Source organism: Triticum urartu, chromosome 5 (assembly GCF_003073215.2).
Source record: "Triticum urartu cultivar G1812 chromosome 5, Tu2.1, whole genome shotgun sequence".
NCBI classification, from domain to species: domain Eukaryota; kingdom Viridiplantae; phylum Streptophyta; class Magnoliopsida; order Poales; family Poaceae; genus Triticum; species Triticum urartu.
This window is the reverse complement of record NC_053026.1, coordinates 622,759,032-622,778,024: the sequence shown is the minus strand read 5'-3', so window position 1 is coordinate 622,778,024 and position 18,993 is coordinate 622,759,032. Positions and strand designations below refer to the sequence as shown.

The 18,993-nt window shown below is 43.6% G+C and overlaps 1 protein-coding gene across 1 annotated transcript; it reads right to left on the bottom strand.

Annotated features, from left to right (window-relative positions):
* Positions 1-7,287: 7,287 nt before the first annotated feature.
* Positions 7,288-13,114, bottom strand: LOC125506339 (protein ZINC INDUCED FACILITATOR-LIKE 1-like). The gene is made up of 17 exons (XM_048671179.1): positions 12,886-13,114; positions 12,488-12,528; positions 11,931-11,991; positions 11,639-11,741; positions 11,455-11,557; positions 11,290-11,343; positions 11,109-11,171; positions 10,968-11,017; positions 10,810-10,885; positions 10,038-10,217; positions 9,875-9,962; positions 8,972-9,057; positions 8,781-8,888; positions 8,491-8,535; positions 8,321-8,409; positions 7,690-7,733; positions 7,288-7,539 (listed from the first exon to the last, which is right to left on the bottom strand). Exons 1-17 carry the CDS (start codon positions 13,067-13,069, stop codon positions 7,436-7,438), a joined length of 1,479 nt encoding a protein of 492 aa, XP_048527136.1. The 5' UTR covers positions 13,070-13,114; the 3' UTR covers positions 7,288-7,435.
* Between the last annotated feature and the right edge of the window lie 5,879 nt (positions 13,115-18,993).

The following is an 18,993-nucleotide window of genomic DNA, read 5'->3' as shown; positions in this document are numbered from 1 at the left end:
GTCCTTTGCAGAAATGTCTTGCATTGCCCTGTGATGCTTACGGCTGCTTTTCCGGCTTATATAAGCCAACCCCTAAGGGTAAGTTTAACTCCTGAAAATTGGCACATAAAAGTTCACCTGGTACTTAACAACCTGATGTAACCAATATTAATCCTGGAGGATTACAATGTATTCCATTGTATTTTCAAGAGGGTCACAAGATATCCAATGTTGATACTTGTAAAATATGATGAACGAAATTCAAGGGTTTCTGATTCGAATACGATCAGTGAACAATTCCAAAGGGGTTAAGTTAAGATTCGGATACGATCTGTTAGCCCCCAGTGGCTGTGGCGATGCCGGTCAAGTGGGTATCGACAGCTATGTTCTCTTTGGTTCGAATACGACCTATGTTTGAACAGGAAGCCCCGAAGTGACCATAAGAGTTGTTTAATGATGCTGATTCAAATACGATCCACGTCAGACCCAAAGGGGTTAAGCTATGATTCAAATATGATCAAGAAGCCCCCAAGTGGGTTTGGCAGTATGCCGATCAAGTGGGTATCGACAGCTATGTTCTCTTTGGTTCGAATACGACCTATGTTTGAACAGAAAGCCCCCAAATGATCACGGCTAGATTCAGATATGATCATAAGACGGACCAAAGGAAAGCCGGATTCAGATATGATACGCTTCTCCTTGGCTATCTCCACCACCTGACAAAGAAAACACATAAACCTTTTTTGGGAGTGGAAAAAAGGACAGAGGTCCTGCTTTATTGTAATATACATAGTATAAGTATATACACATTAGAGCCGATGGCTCAAGTATAATAAGGCCGAAGATGAGCGATATTCCACGGCCGGCGGGTCTCCTCCTCCGACTTACATGAGTCTTTGTGCTCCCGAACGTCGATAAGGTAGTATGATCCCTTGTTCAGATTCTTGCTGACCACAAAGGGTCCTTCCCAAGGAGGGGATAGCTTGTGCATGTCAGATTGATCCTGGATGAGTCAGAGCACTAAGTCGCCTTCCTGAAAGGTTCTGGACCTAACTCGGTGGCTCTGGTAGCGGCGCAGGTCTTGCTGGTAAATCGCCGAGCGGGCTATTGCCCAGTCTCGCTCTTCATCTAACAGGTCAAGTGCGTCTTGCCGAGCTTTTTCATTGTCTTCTTCAACATAAGCCGCCACACGGGGTGAGTCATGATGGATGTCACTTGGTAGGACTGCCTCTGCTCCATACACCATAAAGAAAGGCGTGTAACCCGTAGATCTGTTAGGTGTAGTATTGATGCTCCAAAGTACAGAAGGTAACTCCTCCACCCAACAACCCGGCGTCCGCTGCAAGGGGACCAAGAGCCGGAGGCTTGATACCCCTCAAGATTTTTTGATTAGCTCGTTCTGCTTGACCATTGGATTGAGGGTGAGCCACAGCTGAAATGTCAAGCCGGATATGCTCTCGTTGACAGAACTGTTCCATAGCTCCTTTGGAGAGGTTAGTGCCATTATCAGTTATAATGTTGTGTGGAAAACCAAAGCGAAAAATCACCTTTTTCATAAACTGGACCGCCGTGGCTGCATCACACTTACTGACTGGCTCCGCCTCCACCCACTTTGTGAACTTGTCAACCGCTACCAAGAGGTGCGTCTTTTTATCCTTAGACCTTTTGAAAGGCCCGACCATATCAAGCCCCCAGACTGCAAACGGCCAAGTAATTGGAATCATCCTTAATTCTTGAGCTGGCACATGGGCTCGTCGTGAGAATTTCTGACATTCGTCACATTTACTGACCAGGTCTTCTGCATCAGCATGAGCCGTCAGCCAATAAAACCCATGACGGAAAGCTTTGGCCACAAGAGATTTTGAGCCGGCATGATGACCACAATCGCCTTCATGAATCTCACGAAGGATCTCCTGACCCTCTGTAGGTGATACGCAACGTTGAAATGCTCCAGTGACGCTGCAGTGATGTAACTCGCCATTGACAATTGTCATGGACTTGGACCGCCGGGCGATTTGTCTTGCCAAGGTCTCATCTTCAGGCAACTCTCCCCAGGTCATGTAAGCCAAATAAGGCACTGTCCAATCCGGGATAACATGGAGAGCCGCCACCAGCTATGCCTCCAGGTCTGGTATTGCCAGATCTTCCTCTGTAGGTAACTTAACAGAAGGATTATGCAAAACATCAAGAAAGGTGTTAGGCGGCACCGGCTTACGCTGAGACCCCAGCCGGTTTAAGGCATCAGCCGCCTCATTCTTCCTTCGATCAATGTGTTCCACCGCATAACCCTTGAAATGCCCAGCCACAGCATCAACTTCACGATGGTAAGCCGCCATAAGGGGATCTTTAGAGTCCCACTTGCCTGACACCTGTTGAGCCACAAGGTATGAGTCTCCCAAGCATCTTACCCGGCTCAAGTTCATCTCTTTGGCCATCCGAAGACCATGGAGGAGGGCCTCGTACTCAACTGCATTGTTAGTACAAGGAAACATAAGCCGGAGCACATAACAAAATTTGTCACCTCGAGGGAAGTTAACACGACTCCAGCCCCCGAGCCTTCCAACTGTCTGGACCCATTAAAGTGAATAGTCTAATAAGTATTATCGGGCTTCTCCTCAGGTGCACCCAATGAGTCATAGATTCACCTTCCTCTTGCTTACAATTTTTCAGGTCCACAATCGACATAGACTGTTTGCAATTGTCCTTGAAGTTCTGGATGAAACGGGCCTTTAGCTCCGCCCATGAACTAATGGAATTGGGTGGCAAACCCTTTAACCAAGAACGGGCCGTTCCGTCCAACATCATGGTGAAGTATTTAGCCATCGCTTCATCACTAACCTCCAGCAGCTCCATGGCCATCTCGTAACTTTCAATCCATGCCCAGGCTGTAAATCGGCCGTATAATTCGGCACCTTTCGAGGTCCCTTGAAATCCTTGGGCAGACGTACATTACGTAGAGCGGGTACCAGACAAGGAACTCCTCCGGTTCTAGTAGCAATACACGCCTCAACGGAATTCGTCGGATAAGCCAGTGAGTCCTGTTGGGCTGCTAGCTGAGCCGCTAGCTGAGCCGCCCGTTCGTCCTCCTGACGTATCCGATCCTGAACCGGGTTATACCCGTCGGGCTGGTTCCGGCGCTGAGCGCTACTTGACAAGGCCTCTGACTCCATATGTCTACTGTAACTCGGGTTCCGGTTTTGACGAGGCGGAGCTAACCAAGGCGGAGGAGTTGAGTGAATTCTGTCCCGGATGTAGGAGTAGGTCTCTTGCTGAGCCAGGGCTGTTTGGACAAGTTCCCTGATCCTTCGGGTTTCCACCACTGTTGGATCATCACCATCTACTGGGAGAGCCGCCAAACATGTTGATGCTGCAATTAAGTTCTCCATGGGGTTGGAGAAGTGACCCTGTGGTATCGGTACGTGATGGGGCGGTGCCATATTGCCGTGAAGAGGCGCCGTCACCGGAGGCTGGACTGGGCCTCCCGCTCCGGATGTCATAAACTGATTTGCACCTGGCGGGTTACTTGGGCCGGCCCCGGGTGTAGCAAAGAGATTCCGAGGATCATAAATCTGAGGTAAACGGGACTGAGTTTTCTGATGTCTCCTCCTCATTACCTCATTAGATGCGTTTAAGCTCAACGTGAGCTGAAAGGCCTCTGCCTGAAGTTGCTGCGCCCGTGCGTTCAAAGCCGCCCGCTCTGTGGTTAATCTAGTATCTTCAGCTGCTAAGGTTTCCTTGGCCCGGGCGATCTCATCGCGAACCTGTGCCACCTCCGCCTCATGCTTAGATTGGTTCGCAGGGACGACTGTAGCAGTTAACAAGGCCGTAAGCTTATCCATGAGATCCATCAGTACCTGAGCCGGTGAGCGCACAGGGCCTCCTGCCCCGGCTGCTCCTAACCCGGACGTTATCGCTGCTGAAGCCGTAGAATTTTGGCCGGGTTGAGTACCAGCCATGAAGACTCCTGCCCAGTTTGGCGACTCTGAGGGGTCCGGAATAGTGCTGCCATCGGAACAGCCCCCAAGCACACCATCTTGAACTTGATACAGCGAATCTGTTGAGCCGGTGGACAATCACCGTCAGAGAGGACGGCCGGCTCACCATCACCTTCAGATCCTTCATAAAGTTCACCTCCGTGGATGCAACCCACAAAGGCACGCTTCATGACGGGTTGAGCTCGGGCGGGTTTCGCACGCTAAGCCGTCTCGACGAGGTCGGTGCAGCTGTCCGGCTCAAGGCCCGGCTCGCCAATCTGGCCGATGAAGACGTGAATTCCGCCAAAGGGGACCCGGTACCCGTACTCAATTGAGCCGGCGTCGGGGCCCCAGCCTTCGTCGTCGATGTAGATCTTGCCGCGACGACTCTTGGTCATCCGGCCAACTGCGTATCCCTTGAGCCCTTCGAAGCTGCCCTTCAAGAACTCAAATCCACCGTGCGCTGGCCCCACGGTGGGCGCCAACTGTCGTGGAATTGTCACGGCAGATGTCCTCTTGCAAGGACTTAATCGTGGAGCCATCGCAACTAGGAATCATAAAGGGGTTAATCGGGACAAAGGACACGTGAGGTTTATACTACTTCAGCCCCTTGCGGTGAAGGAAGGCCTACGTCTAGTTGGGTTGGTATTGCTTGAGGTTTCGATGACCAGGGAGAGAGATACGCTATGCCTGGTTCTCGATTGGTCGTTTCCTGCCCTAAGCCGCCGGCGGGTCGTTCCCTTATATACACGGGTTGACGCCCTCCGGCCTACAGAGTTCCGGCCGGCTCATAAACAGTGTCCGGCTCGGTGACTAGTTACCTCTACCTTATGTTACAAGTCATGCCATTACGGTGGTTTGTCTCTATGGGCCTTAAGCTCTACGAACCGCCATCCTCACGCTGGGTCTTGGGCTTCCTTTACGATGAGTCCTATTTGCATAACCCGGCCCCTCCTGGCAGCTTACTCAAATAGTTATATCCCCAACAGACCCTGACCTTATTCCTAATGGCATCATGGTTCTTTACGACGCTTACAATAACATTATCTGTTTAGAACATGATTTTGGTAAAGCTATCAACCTGAAGATGCTCCTTTTCATGTTTGAAATGATGTCTGGGTTGATAGTTAACTTTCAGAAAAGTGAAATCCTCATTGTTTGTGGGGATGCTAATATTTTTAATAAATATGCCTAGCTTTTTGGATGTGATGTGGATCAGTGAAAAATACCCTCAGCTTTTTGGCATTTGTACTTGTCAAGATTGTACTGTCAATCAAGTTAGTCGAGTCGATATAGATTCCTTATTTAGAGAAGATTGAGTCATGAGCTTGCTTGCTAATGTCAAGAAGTTATAACTTGCATTGGTAACCTAGAACCCAATGTTGAAGGAGACACTTTGTATTGGGGTATCACTAATAATGCTAACTACTCTATCAAGTCCATGTATAAATGGTTAGATAAGCCTCTTAGTGCTTGTAGTTATAAATGGAGTTGGGACGCAAAGTTACCTATGAAAAATCATATTTTTCATGGAAAATGTTACTAGATGTTTTTTTTGATAAGGAAGGTCATGAAGTAAAGAAAATGGCATGTTCATTTTTCAAAGATGTAGAGTATTATCATCATCCTTTGTTTACTTTCTCGTTTGCTTGTGTTCTCAGGAGAACGGTTAGAGTTGTTCTTGATTGATGTCCTAATAATCATTGGCAATATTATTCTTAGTGTTATTCTTTTCTACTTGGTCGGGAAAAATTCTATATTGTTGGCCTGGCGGCTATTTCTTGGGCCATATGGAATGCTCGAAACTGAGCTACCTTCGAGTAGAAAATGATAAATACCCCATTTGAGATTTTGTTCTCTGCTTGCTCTTTTCTTATTTGCTGGGCAGGTCTTCAGAAGTAGGGTGACAATAAGGTGCTCAGGACGGGGGCAGAGCTTCTTTGCTCCAACATGATGAACTTAAAGAGGATCTACGAGGTGGCTCAATGGCCTATTGGGGGGAGTGAAGTCTGCTTGGTGATTCCTGGTGTAGATATTTTGGATATTATTTTCTGTGTTTGGTCTGTGTGACCCATATATGTTGGTTGGCTTAAGTCTGAACCTTGCTTGAATTATCCTCTTTCTTGTAATAGGACTAGTTTCTTAGTTTTGGTGTTGTCTAGTTTTTATCCCCATAGTGTACATCCCGATGATGGGCATGCATAGTGGGTTTTCTCGCGGTGTGTTGGACTCGTTTTCCTTCCTTAACGTCCCTATTAAAACTCCGGGCCTACAACATTTCCATTATGATTGATGGAAAGGGGGTTGGCCATGTTAAAAAAAGGTTGGTTCTAAATGTTTTCTTGCTTTTCTCTCTGTCTCTCCCATGCAAGCTCTATAGAATCTGCATAGTGGAAATACACCTAGTGGAAATATATTTCGATGTTTGAAATTATTAGCATTTTCAAGTTGAAGGTAATTAAGGCCATCTCTATTGAACTTGCTACTGAAGGCAAATTCTGACAGAACACAAAATTGACTGTGCTCACTTTCTTCATGGCATCGATAGTGCCGTGGTATGAACAATCAACAATCTTCATCGGTTTCTTTAACAACTGGAAAGTTATATGGTTGGTAGCGTGTCTCATCCCCGAATTATGAGCCTAGAGTGTACTAAAAAGATCAAGCCTCAACTTCCATGAGCTATGTTTGAGAGTTCAGAGGTATGGTTTTGTCATGCCTTGTCGTTAATCCTTTGCATACGTTCTTACATGATAGTTGGTGGTTTATAGAAACTCCTAGGCTCCTAGCATTATAGTTTATAGTTTACTAATTGAAACAATGAATGTTGTTATTTTTCCTCATGTCAAGGCTGTAAGGCTTGGCAACTTCAGATGAGTTGAAAGACAAAACAATGTTGTAGCTTCATTTTCATAGAAAAGGATGTTGATAGGCATCAGAATTGGCATTGCTATTCATGGACGATTTTTGTATGCCTCCTTCACTCATGGTATTTTCTTGAGCTTACGTGTTTTGCAAAATACTACTTTTCGTCATTCTTGTATGGTGATTGCCCTTTCTATACCCCATAGGACATTTACTTGGGTAATCTTATGTGAACTTTTCTTTTTTTCATAATTATCACAACTCCATCTTGCTTAAAAGAAGATAAGCAGGTGACGTTTTTGTTTCACGTATTTACTTAGGACAGATAGTGAAACTAATTTATGTTTAGTGGGAGAAAGCGGAATAATGGTTGCAAGAGGGCAATTGCACATGATGCAGGCAAGTAAAATAGTCCTCTGCATCTGAAAAAGTTTACACAATATCTCACAGTTCAAGGTATTACATTAAGGATGGGAAGTGTGTTTATTTGTATTTCTTATCTTTAATAATGTACATGGATTGAGGATTGTGTAGGACTTGTACACATTTTTCAAGCTAAAACATCGTTCTAATATTTCACATCATCCATTGTTCCACTCCTTTGGGGGTTCCAGTATCTATTTGAAATCATATTGTTTTGGAATTGCTAGGAATGGCTTGAAGGTTAGCACAAGCCCAATTACTTCGACTATATTCAAAATAAGGAATATCATTTGATCCCCTGCATGATTAAAGAAATAAATCATATGTTAGTTTTGCAACGGCATGTACCCATATTGATTAATTGCACGTTTACTACATGGGGCAAGCTTTTTTAACAAATAGCCGATGTTACTAAAATAAGAATGTAACTAATAAATTAAAAACATACCTGGAAAGAAAGCGGCATGTTGGCGCTTTTGGGCCCATGAGAACCTACATTTGAAATTTTCCAAAACATATGTTATAGATTATATATATCCATACATTATGTGTGCATATGAACCTAATACCAAGAAATGTTATAAAAGATGTGTCGGCGTACTAGTGACCATATGGTTTTAATTTAGCTATGGCCTTTATTTATTTTTACCGAACACAACTCTGAACTTTAGTATAATTGCCAATGTGTTAATATATTTTAGAGTACACTCTTGTGTCCTATTGGATCAAGGAACTACTATCTTCATTTTAGAATGTAAGGTGTATCAATTTTGATGCAAGATTGTAGAATAAAATATCTACATCTACAATACAAAATAAATAAAATACGAAAATACTTTTCGTGATGGACGTGTTGATACAATTTGGTATTGTAGATATTGATTTTTTTCTAAAAACTTGGTCAAACATGCACATGTTTGACTTTTGAAAAAACTAATACACCTTATATTTTTTAAAGAGGGAGTAGTTCTTTGTGAAGCTCCATCAAGATTCACTGGGTTCACATGCTATATGTCTTTTACATGTTAGCATATTGATTGCGTTCAAAAGATATTTTGATCGTTTACAACAATACTCACAGAACACCTGCTCCGGCTGGAGCAATAGCCTTGAAAAGGGACATTGCAGTAGTAGATATTCCATTTGCAGCACCTCTTTGATTTTGTGACTGTCATTTCAGTAAACCGAGTTAGCTAACTTCAGTACCAATTGAGAATATAAATGTCCCACAGGTTGACTTGATACTTACCACAGCACTATTTTGCAAAATACAAGTTCCCGTTAAGATAGTTGTCTGATAAAAAAATTCAAAGTTGTAATGTTAGAAAGAATGTTATTGCTGTATAAAAATAAAATAAAATAACTTCTATGTTTGTATTTGTTTCATTATGACCAATTATGTTTATATCCTAGACCATAATGTAAACCTTCTGGCATTTTTCAATCCCATTGCTCAAAATCAATACAACATGCATGGTGTGATGTTTGAAATAAATAAAGTCATGTTTGTGATGAGGAGATGTAATTGCTGGCGCTTACAGCAAAAGCACCCTTCATAACAGCAGCGCAATAAATAGCTAGTCCGAGTCTGGTCCCTGATAGGTGTGTCATGAAAGGGTAAGTAGCAAGAAGTGGTATGGATAGGACCTGTAATGGGCATGTGAAATTGTTAGAATAAAAGGATATGTATAAGAAATGTGAGATCCATAGGAAATAGCTCAGCTACTCACAGCTGCAATACGAGATGAAATGATAGATCCAAGATATTTGTGGACATGCCTATAAACAAATATTTGATACAAAAGAAGACCGGCACCTGACATCAAATGTGAAATTAATATTCAAGGTTTTGTATGATCATAATACACCACGAGAATTTAACTAGTAAGACAAAATGGTCCAAAATGGGTAGCATGTAGTAGTAGAACTAGTTTGATTATTAGGAACTCTACATTTTGGACCCTTAACTTTGCTCCAAGTGCGTTTTGGTCCCACAACTTTCAAACAACCAAAAACAAATCTTGAATTTACAAATAGTTCACTTGTGAAACCTTGTATGGTTTTCGAGTTGTTCCAGTTATCTAAAACGGTCTTATGCAAATGGGTCCTGCAAGCCATGTATGGCTATGTTGCAGTCAAGTTCAAAAATAACAAAATTAAATTAAAAAGAGAAGGGGCTTGGGCTGATATTTGATACCAACAATTTATTTTCTCTCTTCTCCTCCGTCTGTCATACTTTCACCCTCACCCTCACACTATTATCGAACTTTCTCGTCGTATCTATGTGGCAACCACATCAGTATAACCAGCTTCACGTGGACACCGCATCAAACCACATTGAAGTCAGTGTAGGTCCAAATTGTTCAGTGAACTTAGGGTTCCCTTGGGACTGTTTGAAAGTTTTAGGGTTAAAAGTAATCTAGTTTTTTTTTCTTTTTCATTGACTATAATATCATGTTTCAAACTGATACATGGCAGAATGTTCCATAATTATGAACATCCTAGAGGCAATCATAATATTGTGGTGCACATTTAATAGTAGTTGTAGTTGAACTCAACTGCATAAATTAAAAAGGTTAAATGTAAGAGTTGTTCAATAAGATTATATACACTACTGGGGTTATAACTTATACCTGAAGCCGCAAGAACTTGGCCGACATCTTTAGATGAAAAGCTTAGTCCGCCATATTTCTTGTTACTAACAGCCCACAAGGAAAATATCTGATACAAAAACATATATATTACTTATTTATTCATTAGTTTTTATGTTGTAAGCGGAATGTGAATACTAGTTACCTCACTGTATGCCGTATCATGAAGGGTGAAAACACAATATGCAATTATAGAAGACATCAATGGCCAGTTCTTATATAGACTCTTCTTCTCTGAATGTGGAACTTCTCTATGGGTAGCAACTCCTAAATCACCAGACATTTCTATTTCCCTTTCTAAGTTTTTATGCATATGAAGTGTCTCCTGGTAGAAAATATTGGGAATATGATATATTTTTAGTCACATATAAATGATATACCCTCATTAAGTAAATAGAGATAACAGAGCAATAATTTATTAGAGACCGGTTGCAAATGTAGAGTTCAACAATTGACACATAGCTTGCCATTTGGCTTGTCTTCATTTAATTTTATCCTCTTTCCCTAAAAATAAAAAGAATGCATGCCTAATGTAAAAACCAATGTAAATATTTATTGTGGAGAATTGTTTTTGTGTCCCTCATCATGTTAGACCCTAATTAAGCCATCTAACACTTCAACAGTTTTTAGTTTGATCTGAAGTACAAATGTTGCCTTTTCAATTACAGGCGAATGCATGTGATTAAGAAGGACATGTGGCCTATCTGTTGGTCAGATGTGGAGAGTAATGGAAGTCGTGATATATTTTCAGGCTTAAAATGTGCCAAACCTTATAACTATGACCTTAAAGGACATTCTAAGAGTTGGAAACTATAAACTGATGTCTCCAAGTTGACAAATAAGAGAAATCCATTTAGAAACTTATTATTGGAACAAGAAAAATTATAGGGCATAGCATTAGTGGGGACGTGACATACCGGTAGCCATATGCAGCTGACTAGAACAGCAAAGGCGATCAATGAAATGAAAAGGCATGGAAGCAAATAGGGAAACCTGAAAAAAAATACCTATAGTGTTAGTTCCATGAAGTTGACTCGTTATAATTAAATAAATCTTATTTACACAACATGCATACCTTCCAAAAACAGACTTCTCAGAAAATAGGTTCGGATATTGCTTTGCAGGCTGACAGGCAAATGAGAATATAAATGTGTTAGAATAGAATATAATATATTTATTACTTTTTGGTAATGGGAAATGATAAACAAATAGGTACCTGTGCTAAGTAGCCTCCAATGGCTGGACCGACAACAAGACCTATGCCCCAACCTGTGCTTACCTATAGCCAATGAATAAAGTCAACTAGAGCAACCATATATGAACTAACCTACTAAATAGCCCTGTCAAAAATATCAATGATGATGCATGTAAAAGATTAGGGTTATATGTTAATTTACAACTGATAATCCTAGAGCATGGTGTTCAGGTCGACAAACTTCAACTGAGTAAGCCTGCAAAAGTCAACAAAATTAGTCATGATGCATGCGCACATATATATTTTCTATGTGTGATATTGGTTCTTCTATGACATAACTGATGCTAGATTGGGCAAACTTGGATACCTTTATTGGGGCAAGCATGCCATTTAGTGAACCAAGGAGCATTCTTGTGGCAATCGCCATCCAATACTTTTCACTCAGTCCAAATAGAGTGTTAAAGATGACCCTGAAGGAGAATTACCGAGCTTATAAAGCAGCCACGTAAAAGCTACTGAGTATATTTATTACAGCAGGAAAGTTTGCTCACACTGAGAACATGGAGAATGCAATGATAGGTTTTCTCCCAATACGATCTGCCACCACACCCCAAAACAGCGAGGCAAAACATCTGCCAATCATGTAAGATGCACCTATACAACATGGACATCAGCATACCATATTTTTTTATTCCGGAAAGGAGGTTAGAACGTACCCCTGGTCTCTGCATCATTGTGATGCACATAGACATCAACATATATGTGTATATTTGAAAGAAGAGCCACAGGAATATGTTGGAACTTTTTACATGTCGTTAATTCAATGAGTTTTAACTTTCTTACCAAGAAGACCGGCATACACACCAATGTCTTCCTCGTTCTTTGCCACATGCATATCTTGTATCTATTGTCAAGAAAGGTCAAACTTAGTTTGCATACACATAAACAAAAAAGAGTGACGATTTATTGGTGTTTGCCCAGACTTTTTTCACTCAGAGCTAAAGAAAACCCATCCTTTGTGTTTTTTCAATGTTTATGATGTTTCCATGGAATTTTTATGTTCGATAATGGTATACCGATAAGCCATGCATCGAATAGATAATGAGAGTTAATGCTAACGAGTAGGTTCCATGTTTCAGAGTGAGACCTATGAGAGTGAAGTGGTTATTGCCGTGGTGACTAATAATGGTTACAACTATGGTGGCAAGAGTGATAAATGTTCATTTCAATATATATCTGTATATATGAGATATCGATTGCCATCTGCTAAATTATGTCTGAAGAAATATACTACAAGCAGTCAAGTTCAGCAAACTGAGGTCGCAATTTAGTTAGTTGGGTTATGCGAAGAAGCTATGGCGGCACCAATTAAACTGATCAAAGTGAGATGTTTAACATACCATGAAGTACAAGAAGGGGAACAGTGCTGATATTGGCAGAGCTGCAATTTAAAATGAGATATTGTCAATTGCCAGAAACATGGCCTACGACTAAAATATATATGTAACCAATACGTGTTAGCTAGCTATCATGAACAAATGCATATAAATCACCACTTGGAATGAGTAGTTAGCTATCATCTCAAAAACAATCAACAACAAACGTATATATATCGCCAAGTTCTATCCCTGCTATCATACGCTGTTTAATGAATTTAGAAAAATAATTTCCAAATCTAAAATGCGGAACAGTTATGATCTTTTCTAACGCATATATGGAATTTTTAAAATGTACGTATCCCATACTACTTGGGTAGAGCGACGACACTATCTAGTCTAGATGTAGAGTAGTGACGCACCGGAGGCGAGGGTGGTGACCCCGACGTAGAAAAACTCCTTGTAGGGCGTGCCCGTGCTGTTCTCCTTCTTGCGCTCCATGGCGCAGCCGGGGCACCCCTCGTAGTACACCGTCTCCGGCAGCGAGGGCGGCGCCGTCGCGTCGTCATTGTCGTTGCCGTGCCTGTTTCTGGTAGTTTCGCCCATTGCTAGCTGGTTCTAAATAATCAGTTGATTAACTAACTGCACCGCCAGTAGCTTCAGAGTACATGACACTATGCTGTGATGTTATATAGCCTAGGTAGCTACCAAGCCGTGCAAATGCGTCTCTGTCGCCGTGGGCAGCAAAAAGTTTGCCGCTTTTCAGTGAGATGAGATTTGTTCTCAGCGCGCTGGCTGTCGGTCTCAGGCTGACACACGAGGGAAACTATGGATCGATCGATCGAGCGGTAAAGAAAGTAACATAACAAAAATGGAGTAATATAACATCACATGCATGCAGGCGGTAGTGCAAGAGAGAGGGGGGGGGCAGAAAAAGAGTAAGTTTTCAATTGAGCTAGCGATATATATTCATTGCTACTCACTCTATAGTGATCTAAACAATCTTATATTCCTTTACAGAGTGCGTACTTGTATTGTCACGCTTCATATTTTCTATGTCTTAAAAAAATCTGAAAAAAATACAGATTTACATGGAGGCATAACACACATGTGTGTAAATTTTTAGGGAAAAATACGTTGAAATGAGACCTATGCAAAAAAGACAAATCTGAGGCTTTTTAACACACGATATTATTCATCCTCTCAGGTAATGAATTTGTCTTTTTTGTACAGGTCACATTTCAGCGTATTTCATCATGAAATTTTCCACACATACACATAACATCATTATTTACTTGCACAAATTTTTTCAGATTTTTTTAAACCAACAAGTTTGAATTCTGACTTTTTTTTAAATAAAGGCCTTCATGAAGGCCGAGAGCCAAACGTCCGTTCTCTCTTGTAGACAACCTTATAGCTAACTTTATTGTATAAGTAGCTATAAGTAGTAGTTATATATGACATGACAATATCATATAGCCAGCAGTTGACTATACTATTAACCATGCTATTATGCTCAACTTTCTCACGGTTCATTGATTGGCTTTGGATGAATGTCAATGCCAATGTTTGTCATACCTCGTGGATTCCCTTCATTAATCGCTCTGTTAGCAGCTGGCCAGTGTCTATTAATTCCATGGTACCCAGCGCCAGGGTTTATTTTCTGCTTCCAGTTTGACCTTTGTAACCAAACTCTACTTCTTCTACATCAATGAAAATCAGCGCTCGCTGCTTTTTTAACTAATAATCATCAGCTTTCAACCAGGTTAGTCTAAACAATCCTTCCTTGAAAGTAACTCCCTATATACCATTTAGGACCGACGAAAAGGGTGACACGTACGTGGAGTTGATATATGGACTCATTTAGGTTGCCGAATTTGTTGGCTAATCACACGGACCAGATTTAAGCTAGTTTGGCTGGGCAGTGGTCGTGTGTCTACGTACGTCAGTGCTGATGCATATAGGATCAGAAACAGAGGTCAAATCAAAATCAGTTTCTTGTTCTGAAAAAAAATCAAACCAATTTCATGTTTATTTCTCCGGAGGCAGCATGAACATTGCCACACCAACCACTTATCTTGATCAATACACATATAAGATATACTACCTCTTTCCCGACGGCCCTCAAACTGTGAAAGACAAGTGTATATCTGCGTATGGCTGCCCGGCCGGCCGGCAAGAGTAGCTAGCTAGCTAGCCAGTGCTAATTAATTACTTTCTTCGTTCTTAAATATAAGACATACGAATGTATATGGACATATTTTTAAGTGTAGATTCACTTATTTTGCTTCGTATATAGTGCATATTGAAATCTCTAAAAAAAACTTATAAGGAATGGCAGGAGTAGTTTAGAGTTTAACCGAGCTAAACAATGCTGCTTACTACCTGGTGCTTATGCATGCAATTTCAGCGCAAAAAAGTATTCCCTCCGTCCGGAATTACTTGTCGTAGAAATGAATAAAAATGGATGTGTCTAGAACTAAAATACGTCTAGATACATTCGTTTCTCCGACAAGTATTTGCGAACGGAGGGAGTAGAAAAAGATCGCACGGCTGACGTGCTGCTTTATTCACCAACAGGTAGCTAGCTAGCGGCTAGAGCAGACAGTTTGGAAAGCTTTTTTTTTAAACGAAGGCAAAAGCTTTGCATCATTCATTAATTAAGAAGAAGAGAGTTGCCTGGTTAATTTACGGAAAACCAGGCGAAAACCGTTACATGCTTGGCCCCGAAAGACAACCAAGCCACAACCCCATGATACAAGCAGACTACTCCCGAACCATAAGACCACAAGACCACAAAGAAAGATAGACAAACTCCCCCATCACACCACCCGCTTGCACATGAAATTCAACTTCACAAGTGAGCCCCCACATGGTAGCTAGAGGAACCAACATCGGCAAAGGCCACGGACCTGAGCACACCCGTGATGGCATGTCCAAACACTGAGAGCTATCCATCAAGCAACTGCGGATGCCTTTTCTATAGCGCCACTCTTCTTGCTTTTGCACTTGTTTGATTTCTTCTTCAAAACGACAGGACGGGAGCTAGTAGCACCACTTTTCTTATCCCTGATGACCTTCTCCTTGAGGAGACACCCAATCGTCTTGCCGGATCCAGGGTTAGCAGCGTCCAAGGTAGCGAGGAAATCGCAAATCTCTTTCGCTATGAGAGCCCCAGGCACACGAGCCATTGCTTTGGGTGCGACAACCACATCACCTACAGGAACCACGTGCCCAATGGACTCGGACGAGCAAGACATTGCAACGTCTGAATGCCCCTTCTCCTCGAAGTCGAGCATCTGGTTGGGCTCGAGGGGTGGTAATGGAGGTAATGCCACAACCGAGATCTCGAGGGGGTCCACCTTCAGTTTCTCGATGGATAGAGGCGGAGTCGATTCCCCACACAGCTCCATAAGCTCAGGCATGATCTGTAGCACCGGAGACACAACCACATCAATGCACGAACCCTCAGAAGCAGATAACGGCGATCTGACCCCAGCACGAGGAGAGAAACGTCCATGAAGCCCATCTCCATTCTCGTCCTCAAGGTTGACATCAGGCACAACCAAGGGGCGCTGCATAGGAGCAGTTTGCAACATAGGTGACACATGTGAGAGCCCACTCAGAACAGCCTCAGCTCGATCTAGAAAGTTCCCCATCTGAAGCATCCAACCTTGCACGGAGTCAACGACATCGCGCAGAGGTTGAACCGTTTCCTCGAGTCGAAAGGAAGCCGTGTTGAGGAGCTCAGACCGCAGCAGCTCCGCTTGTCCCTCCATGGCGGACCGCAACGACACATCTGCCACGGCCATAGAGGCAACAGGAGCAGAAACAATGGATGCCCAGGAATCATGACGAAACGTCTTGGGGAGGAGTGGGGCTTCTATCTGGGCTTGGCGAGGAGCTGGAGCTTCATGATGCTCGGCGACGGGGCAGGTCAAAGGCGATGTGGCAAGACTTGCCAACAAGTTGAGCGGACGCCAGGCGTTGCGACATCCGCGTGTGCGGTGGCCATTCTCAAGGCACCGAGAGCACCTAAAGGGGTCTCTGCAATCCGCTGCACGATGCCCATGAAAAAGGCATCTACAACATCGACCACGAAGCCAAGCTGGAAGGGGGCGAGGAGCCACTGCAGGAGCTGGCGGCGTTGAATGACACGGGCCTCGCCGTGGCAAAACCTTCCTCCAACCCCCACAAGCCTCTGCCTCATGCACCATGCACGGCCGAGCGGGCGGTTCTGAGCATTTGGCAGCCGATGTTGATGTTCGCGGGACTAGCTCTTCATCGTCTTCGTCTTCATCTTTAGCTACGAGGGAGCTCCACGAAATAGGCTACCCTGTGGCGGGGCCCAAAAGCCTCAGATTCATTGCGCTAGGCCCGTGCTAGAGCAACAGCCCGCCAGAGGTGAGGCCACTCGAACCATCAGGCACCAACCTGGGGTCGGCCTGAGTGTCCTCGGCTGCAGCATCTCGACACGGAGGAGCTCGGGAGTAGGCCCAGGGACGGCGGCGGGAGCAAAGCCAGATCGCATCAGGGGCAGAGCGGCCGAGGCCATCGTCGTGGGCGACAGCAGCAAGCGGTCGGAGGCAACGGCCAGAGTGAAGGAAATATGCCCTAGAGGCAATAATAAAGTTATTGTTTATTTCCTTATATCATGATAAATGTTTATTATTCATGCTAGAATTGTATTATCCGGAAACATAATACTTGTGTGAATACCTAGACAAACTAAACTTCACTAGTGTGCCTCTACTTGACTAGCTCGTTAATCAAAGATGGTTATGTTTCCTAACCATAGACATGTGTTGTCATTTGATTAATGGAATCACATCATTAGGAGAATGATGTGATTGACATGACCCATTCCATTAGCTTAGCACCCGATCGTTTAGTATGTTGCTATTGCTTTCTTCATGACTTATACATGTTCCTATGACTATGAGATTATGCAACTCCCGTTTGCCGGAGGAACACTTTGTGTGCTACCAAACGTCACAACATAACTGGGTGATTATAAAGGAGCTCTACAGGTGTCTCCAAAGATACATGTTGGGTTGGCGTATTTCGAGATTAGGATTTGTCACTCTGATTGTCGGAGAGGTATCTCTGGGCCCTCTCGGTAATGCACATCACATAAGCCTTGCAAGCATTGCAACTAATGAGTTCGTTGCGAGATGATGTATTACGAAATGAGTAAAGAGACTTGCCGGTAACGAGATTGAACTAGGTATAGAGATACTGACAATTGAATCTCGGGCAAGTAACATACCGATGACAAAGGGAACAAAGTATGTTGTTATGCGGTCTGACCGATAAAAGATCTTCGTAGAATATGTGGGAGCCAATATGAGCATCCAGGTTCCGCTATTGGTTATTGACCGGAGACATGTCTCGGTCATGTCTACATTATTCTCGAACCCGTAGGGTCCGCACGCTTAACGTTACGATGACAGTTTCATTATGAGTTTATATATTTTGATGTACCGAAGTTTGTTCGGAGTCCCGGATGTGATCACGGACATGACGAGGAGTCTCGAAATGATCGAGACATAAAGATTGATATATTGGACGGCTATATTCGGATACCGGAAGTGTTCCAGGTAATTTCGGAAAAAACCGGAGTGCCGGAGGGTTACGGGAACCCCCCCCCCCCCGGGAGAAGTAATGGGCTTTATGGGCCCTAGTGGAGAGAGAGGGGCGGCCAGGTGGGCCGCGCGCCCCCTCCCCCTCTGGTCCGAATTGGACTAGGAGAGGGGGGCGGCGCCCCCCTTTCCTTCTCCCTCTCCCCCTTCCTTTCCCCCTCCTAGTAGGAGTAGGAAAGAGGGGAGTCCTACTCCTACTAGGAGGAGGACTCCTCCTTGGCGCGCCCAAGGGCCAGCCGGCCTCCCCCCCTTGCTCCTTTATATACGGGGGCAAGGGGGCACCTCTAGACACACAAGTTGATCTTCAAGATCGTTCTCTTAGCCGTGTGCGGTGCCCCCCTCCACCATAGTCCTCGATAATATTGTAGTGGTGCTTAGGCGAAGCCCTGCGACAGTAGAACATCAAGATCGTCACCACACCGTCATGCTGACGGAACTCTTCCCCGAAACTTTGCTGGATCGGAGTCCGGGGATCGTCATCGAGCTGAACGTGTGCTAGAACTCGGAGGTGTCGTAGTTTCGGTGCTTGATCGGTCGGGCCGTGAAGACGTACGACTACATCAACCGCGTTGTCATAACGCTTCCGCTGTCGGTCTATGAGGGTACGTAGATTACACTCTCCCCTCTCGTTGCTATGCATCACCATGATCTTGCGTGTGCGTAGAATTTTTTTTGAAATTACTACGTTCCCCATCAGTGGCATCCGAGCCTGGTTTTATGCGTTGATGTTGTGCACGAGTAGAACACAAGTGAGTTGTGGGCGATATAAGTCATACTGCTTACCAGCATGTCATACTTTGGTTCGGCGATATTGTTGGATGAAGCGGCCCGGACCGACATTACGCGTACGCTTACGCGAGACTGGTTCTACCGACGTGCTTTGCACAC